Source organism: Mastigoproctus giganteus, chromosome 8 (assembly GCF_048544385.1).
Source record: "Mastigoproctus giganteus isolate SK-2022 chromosome 8, ASM4854438v1, whole genome shotgun sequence".
Lineage (NCBI taxonomy): Eukaryota > Metazoa > Arthropoda > Arachnida > Uropygi > Thelyphonidae > Mastigoproctus > Mastigoproctus giganteus.
Genome location: NC_143582.1, coordinates 139,567,091 through 139,589,947, shown reverse-complemented (window position 1 = coordinate 139,589,947; position 22,857 = coordinate 139,567,091). Strand labels below are relative to the sequence as shown.

General features: G+C 38.4%; 1 protein-coding gene across 1 annotated transcript in view; it reads right to left on the bottom strand.

The window, feature by feature from the left end:
• Positions 1 to 22,857, bottom strand: part of LOC150081854 (microsomal triglyceride transfer protein large subunit-like) — a 318,164-nt gene that overhangs the window by 63,427 nt on the left and 231,880 nt on the right. The window contains exon 15 of the mRNA XM_090380346.1: positions 13,533 to 13,733. Coding sequence (XP_090236472.1) covers positions 13,533 to 13,733 — 201 coding nt within the window. The remainder of the gene's footprint in view (positions 1 to 13,532; positions 13,734 to 22,857) is intronic.

The following is a 22,857-nucleotide window of genomic DNA, read 5'->3' as shown; positions in this document are numbered from 1 at the left end:
TAAATTTAGTAGTATAACATTATTTTGTGATTTTCTGATTAATTTGGTGTATTTATTCTTTACTCGGCCTTGTAATTGCATAAAAGTATCGGTAAAGGTTTCCACGTGTTTCAACTCCGCTAACCGTTCGTAATTTTCCCGCCTTTGTGATACGATATACCGTACTAGATAGCGTTGGTTGAACTTCGTTAGCAGTTAAATTGTACGTTTAAATAAATACATATAACGACTTAGATTACAAACGTAATATAATTAATTTTATTTAACATAATTAATTATACATATAACCACTTAGGTTACGTAACATAAATAATTAGTAAAAACAAATAATTAATACATAACTTGATACGAAAGTTATATAAAGGGATTTCGCAGATAACACTCGTTACTGAAACGTAAATATTTCGTAGATAACACTCGTTACTGAAACGTAAATATTCCGTAGATAACACTCGTTACTGAAACATAAATATAGCGTTATAACTGTGTTTGGATACAAGTTTAGGATTTAATTTTGTACAGAAACCGAAATTTTATTGAAAGTAACTCTAAATCATGACTCAAACCAGAGCAGCAAAGCAAAGGGCTCAAGCTAATGGGAATGCTGTGGCCCAGGGGAGAACTGAGGGGGGCAGTTGTCCTCTGAATCACAGCCTTGTAAGATGCACTATTTGCTTGATGTTTGCGGAGCAGTCAAGTATGGGACATGATACTGCCATGGGGGATGTCTTTGTGTGTGTGCGATGCAAGGAGTGTAAGGAGATAAGGCGACAACTCAGCGTTGTTATGGGCCTATATGAGAGCTTGAAGGATAGGGTGGATGCCCTCGAAGGATTACAAGTGAGGGGCCCATCAAGCTCTCAGCTGCCCACACCAATGCCAGAGCTTGCACTTGGTCATCGCGGAACACAGCGGCAACCCCCAAGGCAGAATGCGCTGGTCCCAAAGGAACTAGTAGTTGTTGGTGACTCTATTGTCAGGGAAACGGGAAACATGCTTTGTAAAAAGGATAGGTGGAATAGGACCAGGGTATGTCTGCCAGGGGCAAAAGTTGATGATGTTGTAGAGCGGATATCATCTTTTAAGGGCACAAAAGGTGATATAGTTGTACACGTTGGCACTAATGACATTAAGAGTAGGAGACCGGCGGAATTACTTGACAAGTACAGGTCACTGATGAAAAAAAGCCGTGAATTAGGGTTGAAATTGAAAGTGTCTGCAATTCTGCCCAGACACGATAGGAGGGAGTATATGATGAGAGCCCTGTCAATCAATTCGGCCCTGGAAAGATTGTGCAGGGCTCAAGGGGTAGAATTTTTTTCAGCCTGGTCTGTACTTGTTAACAGGAGAGACTGCTTCTACAGGGATGGGATACACTTAAATAGAAAGGGTGCAAGAATGTTTGCTGATGCTATCGAGGCAATGTTAGGTGGGTCGGAAAACTGCTAGATTGGGGGGATACAAGGACTAATAGATTAACAGTAGCCACTGGCAGGTGAAAGTGATTCTTGCACTGCTTCTATTGGAATGAGCCGCAGCCTGGAAAATAAGATGCAGGATATTTCAGAGACTGCTGGGAATCATTGGGGTACAAGTAAACACATGGGTTGTGTTAGGGTAGCTAAGAAAAAGAACAGGTGCATGTATACTTGTGTGTACACCAATGCTAGGAGTTTAGTAAATAAATTTGATGAATTTGAGGTATTGCTCAAAACATCAAAGGCAGATATTGTGGGGATTTCAGAGACGTGGTGTCACACAGATATAAGAAATGCAGAACTGGAATTTGGGGAGTACAATGTCTACAGAAAGGATAGACAGGATAGGAAGGGAGGAGGGGTTATGCTATTAGTTAAAAAACACATAAAATCCAAGGAAGTGAAGCCAGTCGACATCGCTGGACAGTGCAGTGTCGAGTCAGTTTGGTGTGACATAAGCATTGGGAGATCAAAATTGAGAGTAGGAGTGTGCTATAGGCCTAATGACTCTGATGAGTATAATAAGAAACTGTTCGGAGAAATAGAGTGGGCCAGTAAATCAGAGAGTCTTATAATGGGGGATTTTAATTTCCCAGATATTGACTGGAATTTGGGGGCTGGTCACTCACACAGTAGCAAGGCTTTTGTGGATTTATTGGATGATTGTTTTCTACATCAGCATGTTCGGGAGGCAACTAGAGGGAGTAATACTCTTGATTTGATTATCAGTAGTGATTCTTCATGCATTAAGAATCTGCAGATAAATGAACCACTTGGTGGCAGTGATCACAGTGTGCTGAAGTGGGAGTTACTCAAAGAGGTAACTACCATTAGGGGTAAAGGGAAGGGGTATTGCTTTCGAAGGCGACTACAATGGACTGAGACAATATTTAAATTCTATACAGTGGGATCAACTGATGATATTGCCAACAGCAAGTTCAAAATGGGAAGCATTCAAAGAACTTATCGTGGAAGCTACTAGGCTTTACATACCAACTAAGAAATATTGTTCAAGGTTTAGGCCTAAATGGTTGTCAGATGAACTAATGAGGCATATGGCAGAGAAGAAAAATGCATGGGATACATACAAATTAACACGTGACACGGACGCCTATGATAGATACAAGTTGATCTGTAACCAAGTTACAAAGGAGGTTAGGCAGGCGAAGGCAGATTACGAGAGATCCTTGGCAAGGGATGCGAAGAAAAACAGCAAAGAGTTCTTTACTTATGTAAACTCTAGAAGGAAGGGGATGAATCAGATTGGTCCACTTGAGATCGATGGGTCAACTGTTGATGACCCTGCTCGGGTAGCTAACAAACTAAATGAATATTTTGCATCGACATTCACACATGAGGAGTTATTCAGCGAGGGGAATGCCAGAGGTGTATTCAAATCTAGCAGTAAGCTAGAGAATCTTGTAATAACTGAGAGCAAAGTGGAGGAGAAATTGTTGAAGATAAACACAAGAAAGGCACCTGGGGTGGATGGGATCTATCCAGTTATATTAAAGGAGGCAGCAAAGGAGGTAAGCAAACCCTTAGCCATAATTATGAGAGCTTCCTTGGACTCAGGGGAGGTACCCATTGACTGGAGATGTGCAAATGTGACCCCAATTCACAAAGGGGGATCAAAGGCTGACACAAGTAATTATAGACCTGTGAGTTTAACTTCTGTTCCCGGAAAATTAATGGAGGCACTGGTGAAAGAAGCACTGCAGGATCATCTAGACAAGACTTCAGTTATAGCTAGGACACAGCATGGTTTTGTTAAGGGGAAGTCTTGCCTGACCAATTTGATTGGATACTATGATGCAGTCACAAAAGAACTGGATGCAGGGAATAACTTTGATATTATATACTTGGATCTTAGAAAGGCTTTTGATACTGTTGCACATGGAAGACTGCTGCACAAATTGGAGCAGTGTGGCATTGGAGGCAAGTTGCTGCTATGGATAAAGGGGTGGTTGAGGGGGAGAAGAGAGAGAGTGGTAATCAATGGACACTGCTCATCGTGGAGTCCCTCAGGGTTCAGTATTGGGGCCTTTATTGTTTTCTGTATTTATAAATGATATTGATGATGGTATATCAGGCTTAATGTCCAAGTTTGCAGACGATACGAAGGTTGGCAGGGTTGTCAAGGACACTACTGACACTATGCTGCTGCAACAGGATTTGGAAAGGTTGAGCAGATGGGCTTCGAGGTGGCAAATGAAGTTTAACATTGACAAATGTAAAGTACTACATATGGGAAACGGCAACCCCAGAGCAACGTATCAACTCTGTGGTACTACACTGACAGTGGTAGAGAATGAAAGGGACCTGGGGGTGGTGGTGCAGGCAGATATGAAGTTCTCTGAGCAGTGCAGACGAGCTGCAAGAGTAGCTCATGGTGTATTGTCAATGATATATAGGAATTTTTCTAGCAGGGATAAGGAGGTGATTATTCCCTTGTATAAGGCAATGGTCAGGCCACACCTAGAGTACTGTATACAGGCCTGGAGGCCTCATTTCAGGAAGGATGTAGAGCTGCTGGAACGAGTACAGAGAAGGGCAACTAGATTGGTGAATGGGACAAAGGGGTTCTCTTACGAAGAAAGGCTTAAGTTTTGCAAATTACAGTGTCTGGAAACTAGGCACCAGCGGGGTGATCTGATAGAGGTGTACAAAGCCTTGAATGGTTTGAGCATGCTCAATGCTGATGGGATTGTTCCTCTGGCTCAGAAAAATCACCTGAGAGGGCATAAATTCAAATTGAGGAAAGACAGATGTAGGATAGATGTGCGGAAATTTGCCTTTAGCCAGCGGGTGGTTGGTGGGTGGAACAGACTTCCATCCCTTGTCGTGGAAGTTGATAGTCTAAATAAGTTTAAGGCTCAGCTGGACAGGTATTTCGAACGAACAGAGGGGTGAAGTGGAAGTGGTTATTTTTATTTATTTATGTTACTTTTTTTTTTTTTTTTTTTTTTCTTTTTTTTTTTTGGCTGATGCTGCATAAGCTTGCTTTCTTGCATCAAATGCCTCTACTAATGCTAATGCTAACTGTATTTAATTGAAAAGGCCATGTTGCCTGATCATCCTGCATAGTTTTCTGCACTATCAATTTCAGAATCTTCATTCAGTACAATATTTGATACTGTTGTTGCGACAAGTGGAATAGAATGTTATTTGTGTATATTTTCTGTTTCAGAATAACCACTTGCCTAGTAATCAGATACTGATTACTAGGCAAGTGGTGATCATTTATTACTGGGAGAATCTTTTTCATTTATGCACCCACAAGCAAAATTAGATGTATTTTCTGACCGAAAAAATGCAAGAAAATATTTTGCACTTTTTTCTCAATTTCTTTTTCTCTTTCTAACTTTCTTTTTCGATTTGCAAATCCAGATAACTTTTTAGGAGGCATTTTAAAGAATTAATACTGACTTTTAATTCTTTTAATTTCTAACCCTAATAAAAAAAAAAAAAAAAATCTCGACTGGTGATCTGGGTGAAAACAAAAACTAAGTATTAAACAAAACAAAATAACTACATATCTACAGCACTACAACCATGAAAAATGTCAAAATGACTAAGGTTGTTTACCAAAATCTTCACAACAGAAGCAGAATGACATGACTACGACATAACATGCGGGCATGACTACAACTGACACCAGAATAGCTGGAGACCATCCTATGTGAACCATGCACTACTATTCGACTAGTAAAATATGCACAATCATGTGACACAGTACAGTGGTATAGCATCTTGTTAACTTAAGGGAATCTTAAGAGTTAGTTCTGACTTTATGCAATTTTGTGTTTATACGTGCCCCCCTTGGAACATAACCCTTGCATAAGATGTGACTACTGTACTACCCACTAACCCACATCAAAAAGTTCGTCACTCTTCCTAAATAGTTTATAAATATGGTTTTATGATGTTGATTTTAAATTCTTTTGTGAAACTTGAGTACAGTGTGATAAGGTTCATCAGGTTTGACTATTTATAATCAAGGAAAGGCAATATTTACATTAAATTTACAATAAGTCTGTTTTGGCAATTAGAGCATTCTTTGTTCTAACTGGCAATTCCAGCTGCCTATGCTTTAGCATAGCAATGGTATTTGAAAGTTTGAAGAACTGCTTTTTAAATTCTACAAGTTATGAATGCAGGGGACGTTAATTAGGTGGAGGCATTTGTCACATTGATTAATTGTATTTAATTTTGGGACAAAATATCACCTTATTGGAAATAGACTTTGAGTTTTAATTAGTAAAGGCCTATAAAAAGGTAAACTGCAGCCATTACCAACCCACTGCAGGATGGAAGCCTCCTCAACAATTCATGGTGAGGGAAACGGACCATAATCTGCCATACTGGTCCAGTGCGGGTTAACAGATCGACCGTATTTAGCAGTCAGGGGTGACGTGGTGACCTACTCCAGTATTTTTCACCAGAAAATTTTATGAACGAGCTCAAGAATCTCAGCAACATCACAGGAAGCCAAGATCACCAAGCTATGACTGACATATTTCAGTCACATAATGTGATCCAATTCATTAGAAAAATTGAAAATGCTAGGAAAAGTCAGTGGAACAAGGAGAAGAGGTCAGAAAATATGTGTCGCGACGCTGGCTTGACACCATCAAGAGTGACACTGGCATGAGTATGAAGGACTTGAAGAAGCTATTGAAGACCGGACAGCATGGAGGCAGCTCACCCATAAAGTCTCCGAAAGTCGGCTGCGACCGAACGGATGAAACGAACAAACAATAATGTTATTATTATACAAATAATAACAAAACTATACAAATATTTACAAAAAACTAAAATATTTACAAAATACTAAACTATTTACAATCATACCTCTACTATATCGGGATGATGGGTTCCTTCATCAGCTGACATTAATATACAAAAAAATGTTACGATGACACATCAAATGATGCCAAGAGTGGTCATGTATTAGATTGGCGAACGTGAAATGGAAGGAACACAAACAGTTACTGGGCAGAATCAGACACTTGCTGTTGACAATGTAGAGTGCATGTATGTGGGATGCATGTCAAAGTTCATCACATTCCAAGAAAACTGCCTCCATAATGTTCAGCAACCTCGTGCACGTGCTTGACTATCTAATACATGACCCCGCCCAGCATCATTTGACATTCCATTTTTGTAACATTTTTTGTATATTGATATCAGCTGATGAAGGGACCCATTGTCCTGATATAGTTTGTATATTTGTAAATAGTTTAGTATTTTGTAAATATTTTAAATATTTGTATAATCTGTAAATATTTTAGTCCTGTTCTTTCGGATGCAACAATATTCCTCATGCATTATGGAACCCGAAGCAAAGGCCTTTTCCTAAGCGACCTATGTAAATGCAGGTAAATAATTACATAGTGATATTTATTCAACCTTGAGAATGGCACATGGTGGGGTAGCCAATGGGAGAAGAGGGATGCGGGTCATGCGGTACAAGTGAGCGGGGCAATTACAGCACTATAAATCACAGGTAAATAATTACATAAATCATTACCTGATTACATATCAATCGACAGGTATGTCTTTTACACAGAAAAGATTTGACTTACTCTGTCATACTTCTACATTTTATGTAGAAAAGCAAGCAGGGAATGAAGCCATCTAGTTTATTATTAAAGAATATGTTTATATTACATTTAAATATTTTTTATCATACTACTAAATGTATGAGCTGATCTTACAGATATAATAATATTAATAGCCTTGTTCTTCTGTTTTTGGCACCCCTTAAAGAATGGGGTGTCAAAAAATATATAAAACCACCCCCGAGAAAGTGCTCTACTAGCCCATACCATAATCTGGCACTGATCATCAGCAAAATTACAGATAGGATTTACAGTCAAAGGAAAAACATTGTTAATATACAAGGAGAAAAAAGTGGTAAAAAGAACTGAGCCTTGGGGGACACTAACATTAGTAAAGAAGTTAGAAAACAGAGAGTTGTGTGTTATAACCTACAACAAGTGGTCAGAGAGTAAGCTGGACACTCACTTCATGAAAACAGTTGGAAATTCATAAGAGGAAAGCTTTTTTTTTTTTTTTTTTTATGTAAACCCCAAACACGAGAGGTATTAGAACCTATAGTACTTACTACCGTGCACGGGTTGGAGGTTGAGAAGATGAAAGAAGATATTTGTTGACATTGGACTTGAACTTCTGTAGACTGTAATTTTCAGGAAATACGTATGAAGGAAGTTGTTCCAGAAAACAGCAGTTGAATGAATAAACCAGGAAGATGAAAAGTTGGTTCTGTGAGTCTGAAGTTGGACAGTAAATGGATGTTGGCAGGTGGCTGCACATGTTCGAACTGTTTTGAAAGAGAGAGTGGGAATTATAGAAGACAATTCAGAAGAACAGTGCCCATGGAAGTAGCTGTAGAACAGGCATGCAGCAGAAACAGTACGTCTATGAGACAGCGAGTGGAGAGACTCTGTTAGAGAGGAGTCATTAATTAACCTAACTGCCCTCTTCTGAATGGAATCTAGAAGCCTGAGAGAGGTTTTGGGGGCATCACCCCAGATGTGGGAACAATATTCCATGGTGGGGCAGATTTGCGATTTATACAGAGTGAGCAGCTGTTTGGTAGAAAAGTAACGCCGAGAGCGAAAGAGAAAACCAAGTTTTTTTAGATGCAGAGGAAGAAATATTTGTAATGTGCTTATGCCAAGAGAGATTAGAAGTCAGGGTAATCCCCAAAAGAGATATATCATTTTGCCAAGAAATCGGAGTGTCACCAAAGATAAGCATAGGAGCAGAAGAATCCTTTTTTGCGAGATATAAGACAGGACTGAAATCAACTAAGTTGTCTTTGACTCACTGGAGAATTACCTGGAGATCAGCATTTAAGGAATTTGTAGCGGATATTCAAGAAGTTCAAGCTGATTGACTAGGGCAAAGTTTCTCAAAATGGAAAGTGGAATGCAATATGCTATCATCAGCAAAACTATGGATAGGAATTCCAGCCAATGGAAGAAGGTCATTAATATACAAGAGGAAGAGAGTGGGGGAAAGAACTGAACCCTGGGGGACACCGGCATTAGTGGAGAAGTTAGAAGACAGAGAGCCATCTACCAACACCCTTAGTGAGCGATCAAAGAGAAAACTGGATAACCAATTACAAAAAACAGTTGTCAAACCATAAGATGGAAGCTTGTTTAGAAGACCTTTATGCCAGACACGATCGAAAGCCTTTGAGATGTCAAGAGCAACTACTTGTGTTTCACCGAACCTTTCTATTGAATTAGTCCATAAATGGTAACATAAGCCAGAATATCACCAGTGGATCGACACTGATGGAATCCATACTGGCGATCGTCGATCAGATGGAAGGTTTCTAGGTAGTTTAAGAGTTAGCAGTTAATTGATTTCTCCATTATTTTAGAAAGAGTAGAAGTAATTGCAATGGGATGATAACTGGATGGGAGGGATTTGTCACCCTTTTTGGAAATTTCCAAGCAGAAGGAAAAACACCTATGGAATAAGAAAATGAACAAAGGCAACATAGAACAGGAGTAAGTTCAGGAGCACAGGTTTTGAGAACAAGTGGAGAAATACCATTGGGACCTGGAGCTTTCTTAGCATCAAGATTCGTCAAAATCCTTCTGACATCCTTTTGATGGAAGACCACAGGAGGCATTGAATGGAGCATGTTGGGAATGGTGGGAGGTGTTTTACCAAGATCATTGATATAGGAGTTGGAAGAAAAATGGGATGCTAGCAGGTCAGCTTTATCCTTGGCTGAAGTGACAACAGAACCATCTGGTTTTGACAGAGGTGGGAGCAGAGATGAGCAAAACATGCAGCCATTAGCTTTGGCAAGAGACCAGAATGCTCGGCTACCATTAGGGCAAGAAGCAAAATTTTCTACTCTTAGCCGGTTCAAACTCCAGTTGGACTGATTAATAACTGCTTTACAATTGTTTCAAGCTTTGATGTAGGCAGAAAATGAAACTGAAGAATTGGAAACAGGCCAATTACGATATGCAACGTTCTTCCTCTTGAACAGCCTTAGCACATTTATTGGAAAACCAAGGTTTAGATAAAGGACGAGATTTTAAAGTGGAGTGTGGGATAAAGGATTCTATTACTGCAAGAATAATTTCACTGACACGATCTGAGCAAACGTTGACAACTGAAGTTTTGAAACAGTAATCTGACCAAGGAAAAGAAGAAAAGAAATCTTGCAGGTCATCCCATTTTGAATTCTTGTAATGCCAAACAACACGAGGTTGGGAATAGCCATGAGATAAAGGCTCCATTGGAGAAGAGACAATCACCAAGTTGTGATCTGAAGTGCCTAAAGGACCTATCACTTCGACTGTGTACTTAGAAGGGTTTTGTGAGAAAAAGATCAAGCGTGTTGGCTGTATGATTAGGATTGTCTGGTATTCTTGTAGGTAAATGAACAATCTGTGCAAGGTCATTAGTAATTGCAAAAGCCTCAGCATCTCGACCAGCTGGATCAATGTGTGACTAGAAAACGGAAGCCAGCTGGAGTTGTGAAAATTAAAATCACCAAGGAAAATTACCTCACTGAAAGGAAAGTTGGATTGGAGAAAGTCAAGTTGCAAAGAGAGGAAGTCAAAGAGCTTCAAGTGATTAGTGGAGTTGGGAGAATGGTAGAGACAACAGATGAATCTGACACAATAAGGTAAAGAGATTTTAAGCCAGAGAAAATCAAAGAGAGGAGATTCCAAATTGCCAAGTCTTTGACAGGGAATATCAGAACGGGCATATGCACAAGTACCACCTTTGAGGTGAAAGGAATCGTACAACAAATAATTTGGGCATCTGAGATGACCAGTAGCTGAATCAACCAATAACTAAGATTCTGTCGGAAAAAGTACATGGGGTTTGGCAGACTACAAGTGGAAATGGACATAATTCAGATTAGAACTGAGACCAATTTGTGAAATGAACTAGGAAGTGTTTGGGAGGTTAGATCTTTTTGCAGATAAGCTTACTCTATTAGTTTGGCAATTCATGGTAAGAAAAAGTGTGGGGGGGAGGACATGCTGTATGAAGTAATGAAATTTTTGTATAAGGCATACACATGGTAAGAATATACCCAGATCCTTGACATAACGTGGCCTCGACAAGGCCCCCACATACACACTACTCGGACTCCCTCCCACTATCTGGAAGAATAGAGGTAGCAAGTTTATACACTAGCTGATCTGGAAGCCTCCTAAAGAGTTACCAATAGATTCGGTCTGGTGTACTAACTAGTGGCCGGCCTACGAACCCCATTTTAGAGCGGGATCCTCGAAATGTAAGGAAGATTGAATCTCGCCATAATGTACATCGTAACCTCAAAAGTCATCAGTCATACTGCATGATGGAAGAGATGGGAAGGGTTGACCGGAACTTAGCTCTGGAGACTAAACATGGGTTCCACCACATGTTTAGTCACCTCCAACAAGCAAAGTGGTGGTATTGCACCGGTTGCTGAGTCATCTACCACCAAGTACTGCCTCGTAACATAGAGGGGTGGCATTCCTCCATGTGGTGTGTGAGCCACACCTTGACCCCTGCTTACGTTGGTTCACACCTGGGTGGTCGTCACCCACCATGTACTTGTGCATGGAGGTTATACCCAGGATTACTAACAGTCCCACTATCATGAAGGTGCAGGTAGAGGATTTGGCTGTTACAGACCGTCCAGATTTTGCCGAAATTGGTCCACTTGACTTGAGGGTCACCTGAATATCAGTTCCATCAGCGTTTTAGACTCCCAGGTAGCAAGTACAGCTTGTCTGGCATATCTGAGAGAATGTCTGTGGCAACGTTAAGGCTTGCTTAGATGCCTTTATGTCAAACATGATCAAAGACCTTAAAAAGGTCAAGAGAAACTGATTGGATTTCACCAAACTTTTCTATTAAATTTATCCAAAGATCAGCAAAGGTAATGTTTGTAATAACAAGAATATACAAATGATTTAAAATTAAAAATATTTATTAGAGCTACTCAAATATTCTACTAACAAAATAAGCAATTTGTCACCTGTAAAACAGATGTAGGTTCACTAGCAGTTCCAGACCACACATGGCCCATTAATTACTGATATTGAAATTTTGCAAGATTATTTAATGAAAAAACTTTCAAGCCTACAGACCAGTAAGGCTCCTCGAGTTGATGGAATATACCCTATAATCTTAAGGGAGGCAGCAAGTGAGTGCATTGAACCATTGAGGCTAATTATGCAAGCATCACTAGACTCTGGGGAGATTCCCTTGGATTGGAAAAGTGCAAATTTTTCTCCCATACATAAGGGTGGCTCTAAAAGTGAAGTTGGAAATTATCGACCTGTCCGTCTGACTTTAGTAGTAGGGAAAATCATGGAGGCAATGATCAAGGGTGGAATTCAGGATCATTTGGATTGAATTTAAATTCTCAAGGATACTCAGCATGGTTCTGTAAAGGGAAAATCATGTTTAACAAATCTGGTTCGCTATTTCGAAAGGGTCACTCACGAGCTGGATTTAGGGAATAATTTCGACATTGTTTATTTAGATTTCAGCAAAGCTTTTGACTCAGTCCCACATGAGCGGTTGCTTTATAAGCTGGAACAGGTTGGAATCACTGGGAAAATCCTTAGATGGATAGAAGGATGGCTTCAGGGCAGGAGGCAGAGGGTTGTGATAAATGGCTATTCCTCAGATTGGGTTGATGTAAGAAGTGGAGTTCCCCAAGGATCAGTATTAGGACCACTGTTGTTTTTAATTTTCATAACCGACATTGATGAAGGGATAGAGGGCGTGATGTCTAAATTTGCAGATGATGTTAAAATTGGTAGAGTAGTTAATGATCACTGTCAAGCTGAGCTTCTTCAGAAAGACCTAGATAGACTTCAGGAATGGTCAGAAAAATGGCAGCTATCTTTAATCCAACAAAGTGTAAGGTATTAGACCTGGGAAACAGTAATCCCAAAAAAACTTATTCACTTGGTGGAGTTAAACTAAACCCAGTACTGCAGGAAAGGGACTTGGGTGTTACGATACGGTCAGACATGAAATTCTCTGAGCATTGTAAACAGGTTGTAAGGAAGGCCCATGGTGTCCTATCGATGATCTATCGAACTTTTGCAAGTAGAGATAGGGATGTGATAATCCCATTATATAAGACTTCTGTTAGACCACACTTGGAATACTGTGTTCAAGTATGGAGACCGCACCTAAAGAAAGACATCGAGCTTCTTGAAAGGGTGCAAAGACAGGTAACTCGCCTGGTGAGATTGGCAAAAGGGCGTCCTTATGAACAAAGACTTCGAATATGTGGGTTGCAGAGTTTGGAAACTAGACACCTTAGAGGAGATTTGATTGAGGTGTTTAAGGCTCTGAGAGGCATCAATAAAATGAATGAGGACGAAATTTTCAAGATTATAAATGATGCTAGAACTAGGGGACATAAATTCAAGTTACGGGGGGGAAATGTTTAGATTGGACTGCAGGAAGTTTTATTTAAGCCAGCGAGTTATAAATTACTGGAATAAGTTGCCTTCATGGGTGGTAGAGGCCGACAGTTTGGGGAAATTCAAAGGTCATCTGGATAGTACTTTCGGGTAAGGGAAGCGCATAGGATGATAGGTTTAATTTCCTTTTTTTTTTTTTTTATTAATTATTATTATTTAGTTATTTATTTTATTTTTTTTTGTTTTTATCATTGTTTTGTTCGGATTTTTTTTTTTTTTTTTTTTTTGGCTGGTGCAGCATAAGCCATAGGCTTTCTTGCACCATGCGGCCGTTACTAATACTAAGTACAGCTTGTCTAGCATATCTGAGAGAATGTCTGTGGCAACGTCAAGGCTTGCTTAGATGCCTTTATGTCAAACATGATCAAAGACCTTAAAAAGGTCAAGAGAAACTGTTTGGATTTCACCAGACTTTTCTATTAAATTTATCCAAAGATCAGTAAAGGTAATGTTTGTAATAACAAGAATATACAAATGATTTAAAATTAAAAATATTTATTAGAGCTACTCAAATATTCTACTAACAAAATACGCAATTTTTCACCTGTAAAACAGATGTAGGTTCACTAGCAGTTCCAGACCACACGTGGCCCATTAATTCTTTTGTGCTGGTGAAGAATGTATAAGGACGTAACTTAACATCCATAAGAGTGAGTTCCATTCCAGAAGTTGGAGATTCATTTTCTTCCTTATCAGGCCCACCTTTCCCAGCAAAGCTGGAAAGGCCACTAGCAAATAAGCCAACCTATAAAAATATAAGATTTTTTAAAAACAATTGCAATTATTATAATATAAATATAGTAAAGTGATTATTTTTTATTTTTCCAATGATAATTTTACACTAAGAATATCCAAATTTCAGCATATTACATAACTGATATACTGCAATTTTTAATAGTTCTAAAAAAAAGTACTTTATCATATTAATTCTTTGGTAAGAAAAAAAAGAATTGATGAGATCAGCAAATCTAAAAGTATATCAACAGGATATGATTTTAAAGCTGGGAACAGTATATAAGCTTAAATTATTTAAATGAGGTATTAAAAAATATATAAAACATAAACTGTAAATATAAATACAAGATGTTAAAGGTTACATGGGTGTAAAAACAATGTGAATAAGAAAAATGCACAAGACCATAATAATAATGAAGTTTTTTAAATAAATGCAAATATTGGAAAAGAGAAGGGTGAATGGGTACAACTGTTATACTTTATATGATAACACAATATCACTTACAATTATTTAGAAACAAAACACAAAACACACTTTAAAAGAAAACAATGAAAATATTGTGTGCTGCAAACATGGTTAGAAAATATGTAATAAAATCCATTTAAATTTTCAGTTTATATTTTGGTGAATCAGCAGAGATTACCAATTGTCTTCACCGCATCCACCCATCTGTCTGAATATAACTGTAAAAACTCAAATCCTGATGGATTGATGAATTTTTACAGAATTTTGTATTTGACTCAATTAGAAAATTTGTTGCACCATCCCAAATTTCATTAAAATCAGGTCAACAAATATCCAATAATTATTACTTCTTTTTCTGTCCATCTGCATGTAATAACATGACTCACAGTGGATGGATTTTCACAATTTTATATTTAGCTCTCTCAGACAGACTTGTTCAGCCATCCCAAATTTTATTTGTATTGGATTAATTTAAACCTGGAAATTATTACTTTACTGTCTGTGAGCATATAATAAATGAACTCTCAGTGGATGGATTTTCAAGAAATTTTATATTTACCTCTTCTAGAATGATTTGTCAGTCCTTCCCAAATGTAATTACAATCAGACCAATAAAAATCCAGCAATTATTAATTCTTTTTATTGTACATGTCACATAGATCGGCGGTCGCTAACCTTTTGGACCTCATAGACCACTAAACTCAAAATTCTGAATCCCGCGGACCACTACCATGATTTTTTCCATAAAAGTAACATTCTAAATATGAAATGGTACTTACACTTGTTTTTGCACTCCAAGTTATTTGCAAAAAAATGGATATCATTAATGTTAATATAATTAATAATATAATGGCCTTATAATGATAAAAAAAGTATAATAAATAAATGTAGATATATTCATTATAAAAAATGCAAAAAAAAAAAATTAAATTTCATTTTATTAAAAAAAGAATTAACAGAAACAATTATCAAATATCGAATGCACCTCGACATGGAGGTGTATAAAGGATTAATTATAGCAAAATAATCAGTGTGACATTTGTTGCTGCTTGTTTGAAATAAGTCGTTGGATTCTTGGCTCCAATGACGTTACTGCAACAAGGAGAGTCGTTTATATTTCTAGCCGACAGTGGTACTTGTTTTTAATTGCCATAACTGATGAAAATGTCTTTTCACACATATATGTAGTTGCGAATGGAATTAAAATTTTGATGGCCTTTTCACTCAGCACTCGGTACTCACTTTTTGCGGAAAGCCAAAAATGAGATCTTGTTAGGGACGAGTGGAATTTACCTTTGAGAATGTCGTTGGATGAGAGATCGATTAGTCTTTCTTTTTTTATTTCATGTTCAAAATACTATGCTCGATTTTCACCGAAAATGGATCTATTATCCACGTATTTCCGTGTCTGGGGTCCTCTTCCTTTGGGTAATAACGACTAAAAGAGTCAGTGAGTGACTGTAAGTGCAATCAAACAACAGTTATTACCTGTCGGTTGACATCCTCCTGTTTCATATAATCATCAAAATTTGGGAACATTTGCAGATCTTCTTCAGCCAACCACGTTTGCCACAGCAATATCTTCCTTTGAAATGCATCCATTTTGCCCCGCAGTGTGAACATGTCCATAAACTTTCCTTGCAAGGACATGTTCAGCTTATTTAACAGAGAAAAAATATCTGCCAGGTATGCAAGCTTGGCTTGCCAATCATTGTCGGACAAGAGATCATGGAATTGAATTATTTTGCTGCTGGAAGAGTAACTTGACTTCGTGGCGCAGGTCGAACAATCAGATTAGTACTTTGCCCCTTGACAGCCATCTCACCTCAGCGGGAAGAAGAACATGAGTATGTTGAGAGCCAATTTCTTCACATCATCATCATCAGCCATTTTCAATCCACTGCAGGATGAAGGCCTCTCCAGCAACTTTCCAGTTCCTTCTGTTTTGTGCAATGGCCATTCATTTACTACACACAACCTCACGAATTTCATCTATCCCTCTCTGCCGTTGTCTTCCAGGTTTTCTTCTAGCTCCTCTTGGGTACCATTCTGTTATTTTCTTATTCCATTTGTCGTCATATCTTTGAGCTATGTGTCTTGCCCAAGACCACTTTAGTTTTGATAAGAATGTCCTTTACTTGAGTTTGCTGCCTAATCCATGTGTTTCTCTTCTTATCTATCAGTCTGATTCCCAAAATAATTCGTTCCATTCTTCGCCATGTAGTTCTCATCTTCTCTTCCATTCTTTTGGTGAGTGCCCAAGTTTCACTTCCATAAGTCATGGTGGGGAGTATACATTGGTTCATTATTTTACGTTTCAGACAAACTGGGATATTGCTCTTCAGTATGTGACTATATTTCCTGAATGCTATCCATCCAAAATTTATTCTTCTCTTGACTTCCACCATTTATCATTATTACAGCTAATAACTTGTCACAGATAAGTATATGACTCCACCTTTTCAATTACTGCTCCTTCAATCATTATTTCCCTTTCTGTGGCATACTTGTTCATCTTTACTTTTGTTTTAGCCATATTCATCTTCAGTCCAAAATCCTTACTAACTGTGCATAACTGATTAAGACTTTTTTCTAATTCTTTAGGATCGTGGCTTATGACCACAATGTCATCTGCAAATCGTAAATGGTTTAGTTACTCTCCGTTCACATTAGACTGGTTGCAGAAAGGAGTCGATCTTCTGACAGCTTCCTCAAGGGCAGCAGTAAACAGCTTCGGAGATATTGTGTCTCGATTTTAAATTTCCTACTGTCTTTGTCAAGTCTAATAAAGGAGGTAGCATTCTCATATATTTTCTTCAAAATCATAATATGTGGGGTATCTATGCCTTGTCTTTCCAGTGCCCGAAACATTGCCTTATGCTGTATGGAGTCAAATGCCTTTTCATAATCCACAAATGCCAGTCATAATGGTATTTTATATTCATTTGCTTTCTCCATTAGCTGTGATATTATGTGAAGGTGATCCATGGTTGAGAATCCTGTCCTAAAGCCAGCTTGCTCTTTCGGTTGATTCTCATCAAGTATTCTTTCTAATCTGTTAGTAATGACCCCTGTAGATGTGGGTAGGCAAGCTAATTGGTCTATAATTTCCAATTTCTGATTTATATCCTTTCTTATGCAGCAAAACTATGATTGCATTATTCCACTGCTTAGGTGTCACACCTTTTCTGACGCACTTTGTGAAGAGCCTTGCCAGTTTTTGTGTTATGTCTCTTCCTCCCAATTTTAACAACTCTACAGTAACTTCATCTTTCCCCGGGGCTTTCTGATTCTTCATTTTCTTCAATGCATGTTCTACCTCATCAGGAAGGATATCGGGTATGTCGTATGTGTTGCTAATTTGCGATCCATCTTCCCCACTGCTGGCATCATTCCTTCGCTCCTTGTATAATTCTCTATAGTAGTCTTCTGCTATTTGAATTATGCCTTCTCTGCTGTTTATAAGTAGAACGTCGCTATTCTTCAGTTTCAGTATCATTTGTCTTTCTGTATTACTGCTCATGGCTGCTGATTTAAATCCTTTGTTTTCCCTTGATGCTTGTTCTACTTTTCTTGTGTTAAATCTTCTTATGTCCTCTCTGAGTCTCTTTCTAATGGCTTTGCATAACTCAGTATACTCAATTTTTTCCCTGTCAGTGTTTATCTTGCTCTTCATTTTTTGCCTTCGTTTCATCATAACAAGTATTTCTTGACTAATTTTTTTTCTTTGGATTTCTTTTTCCCTATAGGTTTCTTGGGCTTTATCACTTTCAGAAAGTTGTAATATTCCTCGTTGATATCTTGGTCCTGAGCAGTAGTAGTGGCATGTGATGCAAGAAAGCAAGTGTATGAGCTTATGCAGCATCAGCCAAAAAAAAAAAAAAAAACACACCATTCCCTCTAAATGCCTGTCAAATTCCTCCTTAAATTTATTCAACCTATGAATTTCCACGACAGATGGAAGTTTGTTCCAGCAATTAACCACCCACTGGCTAAAGGCAAATTTCCACACATCTATTCTACATCTGTCATTTGTTAATTGGAATTCATGCCCCCTTAGTTTTGTAATCTGAACAAGTGGAAGGATCCCATCAGAATTCAGTGTGCTCAACTCATTCAAGGCCTTATACACCTCAATCAGATCACCGCACAGGTGCCTAGTCTCCAGCCACTGCAATTTGCAGAACTTAAGCCTCTCTTGGTAAGAGGATCCATTCATTCCCCTCACCAATCTTGTTTCCCTTCTCTGTACACACTCAAGCAAATCTATATCCTTCCTAAAATGAGGCCTCGTGACATGTATGCAGTACTCAAGTCATGGCCTGACCAATGCCTTATACAGAGGGACAATCACCTCCTTTTCCCTGCTAGCAAAATTCCTATATATCATTGACAAAACCCCATGACCTGCCCTGGCAGCCTGTCTACATTGCTCAGAAAACTTCATATCTGACTACACAATTACTCCCAGGTCTTTTTCATTTTCTACCACCTTAAGTATAGTACCGCACAGTTGGTACTTTTCTCTCTGGTTACTTCTATCCATATGCAGTACTTTGCATTCGTCAAGGTTAAACTTCAGTTGCCACTTCTTAGCCCATCAGCCCAAATTATCTAGATCCTGTTGCAGTAGCACACTGCCATTATTGTCATTAACAACCCTGCCAACCTTTGTATCATCTGCAAACTTCGACACTAAGCCTGATATATACCTTCATCAATATCATTGATAAATATACAAAACAACAGTGGACCCAACACCGAACCCTGTGGGACTCCACTAATAACATTAGTCCATGAAGAGCAGCACCCATTGATTACCACCCTCTGTCTTCTCCCACTTAACCATCCTTTTATCCATTGTAGCAACTTACCCTTAATACCATTCTGCTCCAATTTGTACAATAGTCTTCCATGCAGAACAGTGTTAAAAGCTTTCCTGAAATCCAAATATATGATATCAAAATTATTTTTTCCATCCAGTTCCTTTGTAACCACATCATAATATCCAATCAAATTTGTCAGACAAGACTTTCCCTTAACAAACCCATGCTGTGCCTGAATTATTGCTGCAGTCTTGTCTAGATGATCCTGCAATGCATCTTTAACCAGTGACTCCATTATTTTACCTGGAACAGAAGTTAAACTAACTGGTCTGTAATTACTCGTGTCACCCTTCGATCCCCCTTTGTAATTTGGGACATCTGCACATCTCCAGACCATTTGCACATCTCCAGTCCGTGGGAACCTCCCCTGAGTCCAAGGATGCTCTCATAATTATGGCTAAGGGTTTTCAGTCTGCAGAAACTGAAACTTGTTCTTAAGTTCCAGTACATACTGCTTTTTCTCCTCTTCTGTTATCTCAAAGACCTTTGTATTATTTACTCGAGTCAGTTTTTTCCTTTCCTTTCCTACATCTATATCAAGTATCAAGTGTACATCTTACCATTCTGTGATCACTTCCAATTATTACCTTATTCAGGACGGTAACATCATTCACAATATATCTTCTGTTAGTGAGGATGAAGTCGATTTCATTAGTTGTTAATCCATTTGGACTCTTCCATGTCCACTTTCTGTTCACCCTTTTCTTGAAAAAAGTGTTCAATACTGACAATCCTTGAGATTCTGCAAATTCCACAAGTCTTTTGCCTCTTTTATTTCTTTCACCAATTCCAAAACTTCCTATAGTTCCCCTTTCTGCGCCGTTTTGTCTTTTTCCAACCTTAGCATTGAAGTCCCCCATAATATAGTGTAGAGGGTTTTCTGCTCATCTAGAAGACTCGATTTCGGTGTACATTTGTTCAACTTCTTCATCATCATGGCTCGATATTGGTGCATAAATCATTATAACCTTTGAACTTTTTCTTCTCTCCACCTCCAGTTCTAATGTCCTTCCTGATGATGCCTTGTGGGTACTGCGGAGGCTCTGATTCATTAATCAACTCATGACAACGTGATGTATTACCTAAGAAGCGCAAAATGCTTGCTTGTTTTTTCTCACTCATTGGAGTTATTTGAATCTAAAACCAAACAAGAAATAAGATAGTTATCAAACTCAAGCTCTTTGATGCCATTAAATATCACACTGTGCACAGTTAAAATAAAAATATCAGTGGTCACTTACCTAAGAACTGCAAACTGCACTGTGCCCAGACTAGGCCATCGATAAGAAATAGAAATAGCTTTCTATATTTTTTTACAATAAAACCATCGCTATTACCAGATATTGTACTGGGCCTTTTATAAACATGCAATGTAATAAGCCAAAAATTGCAAAAAGTAGAATCAGAATATAATGAAACATAATAAGCACAAAAATTGCAAATATATTCAGATTACTCTGCGGACCACCAAAATTCTCTCACGGACCACCTCAGTGGTTGGCAACAAGTGGTCCGTTGACCAGTGGTTGGCAACAAGTGGTCCGTTGACCAGTGGTTGGCAACAAGTGGTCCGTTGACCACTGGTTGCCGACCACTGACATACACTATCAACAAACTGTGTTATATGTGGGTGGGAACAGGTGGGTTGTTCACTCACACACTAGCAAAACTCTTGTGGTTTATTGGATGGTTTTTTTCTACAGCAGCAGGTCAGAGAGGCAACAAAGAGAGTAATGCTCTTGATCTAATTATCAGCAGTGATTCATTCATGCATTAACAATCTACAGATAAAAGAACTGCTAGGTGACATTTATGACAGTGTATTGATAGGAGATTTACTTAAAAATGCAAGTGCCATTAAGTGCCATAAAGGGAGGGCTTCAGTTTTCGTAAACATGACTATAGTGTGCTCAGACAATTTTTAAATTCTATACAGTGGAACCAACTGAAATTCTATATGTGAAGCATTCAAGGAATTAATCTTGCAAGGTACTAGGCTTTTCATACCAACTAAGAAATACTATTCAAGGTATAGGCCTAAATGGATGTCAGATGAACTAATAAGATGCATGGCAGAGAAGAAAAATGCATGGAACACATAAATTATCAGGCAACACAGAAGCCTATGGTAGGTGTAATATAGTCTGTAACAAGTCACAAAGGACATTAGACAAGCAAAGGCAGATTACAAGAAACCTTTCACAAAGGATGCAAAGAAAAACAGCAACGACTTCTTTACTTATGTAAACTCTAGAAGGAAGGGGATGAATCAGATTGGTCCACTTGATATTGATGGTTCAACTGTTGATGATTCTACATTCACACATGAGGAATTAGGGAAGGTGATGCTGGGAAACTTATCAAACTCTGACTGAGAGCTAATTGATTTTGTAATAAATGAGAGGAAAGTGGAAAAAGAAATTGTCAAAGTTAAACATAAAAAAGGTAACTGGAGTGGACGAGATCTATCCAATTATATTAAAGAAGGCAGCGAAGGAAATAAGCAAAACCTTAGCCATATTTATTATGAGAACATCTTTTGATTCAGGGAAAGTCCCTATGGACTGGAGATTCACAAAGGGTGGTCACAGGGTGACATGAGTAATTACAGACCTCTTAGTTTTACTTTTGTTCCAGGGAAAATAATGGAGTCATTGGTAAAAAGTAATATAGAATTGTCTAGACAGAGCTACCATTATGTTTCAGACACATTATGGGTTTGTTAAGGGGAAATTTTGTCTGATCAATCTGATTAGATACTATGATGTGGTCACAAAGGAACTAGATGCAAAAAATAATTTTGATATCATATACTTGGATTTCAGGAAAACTTTTGATACTGTTGCACAAGAAAGAATGCTATACAAATTTGAGGAGTATGGCATTAAGGGCAAGTTGCTGCTATGAATAAAAGGATAATTGAGTGGATAAAGACAGGGAGTGGTAACCAATAGACACTGCTCTTCATGGACTAATGTTATTAGTGAATCCCCCAGGGTTTGTTGTTGGGCCCATTGTTGCTCTCTATATTTACACAGAAAGATACTGATGAAGGTATATCAAGTTTAATGTCCAAGTTTGCAGATGGATGATACAAAGGTTTGCAGAGTTTGCAACAGGATCTAAAAAAGTTGGGCAGGTGGGCTGAGAAGTGGCAACTGAAGTTTAACATTGACAAATACAAAGTACTGCATGTGGGCAGCAGTAACTCCAAAGTAATGTACTAACTGTGTGGTACTGTGTTCAGGGTAGTGGAGAATGAAAAAGACTTTGGGATAATTGGGCAATTATATATGAAGTTTTCAGAGCAGTGCAGAGGGACTGTGAGAGCAGCTCATAGGGTCTTGTCAATGATATAAAGGAACTTTACTAGCAGGGATAAGGAGGTGATTATCCCATTACCTTATATGCATACAGGTCTGGCGGCCTCATTTCAGGAAGGTTTTAGATCTGCTGGAACAGTACAGAGAGAAGCAACGAAATTGGTGAGGGGAACAAAGGGGTGCTCTTATCAAGAAAGGCTTAAGTTTTGTAAATTGAAGATCTGGGGACTAGGCACCTGCAAGATGATCTGATTGAGCTGTATAAGGCTTTGAATGGTTTGAACAAGCTCAATGTTCAAACAAGATTCTTCTTCTTGCTCAGATGCGTGAGGAGTCACAAATTCAAATTGACGATGAACAGTTGCAGAATAGATGTGTGGAAATTTGCCTTTATCCAGTGGGTGGTTGATTACTGGATTCATATGTTGTAGAAGTTGATCGATTAAATAAATTCAAGAA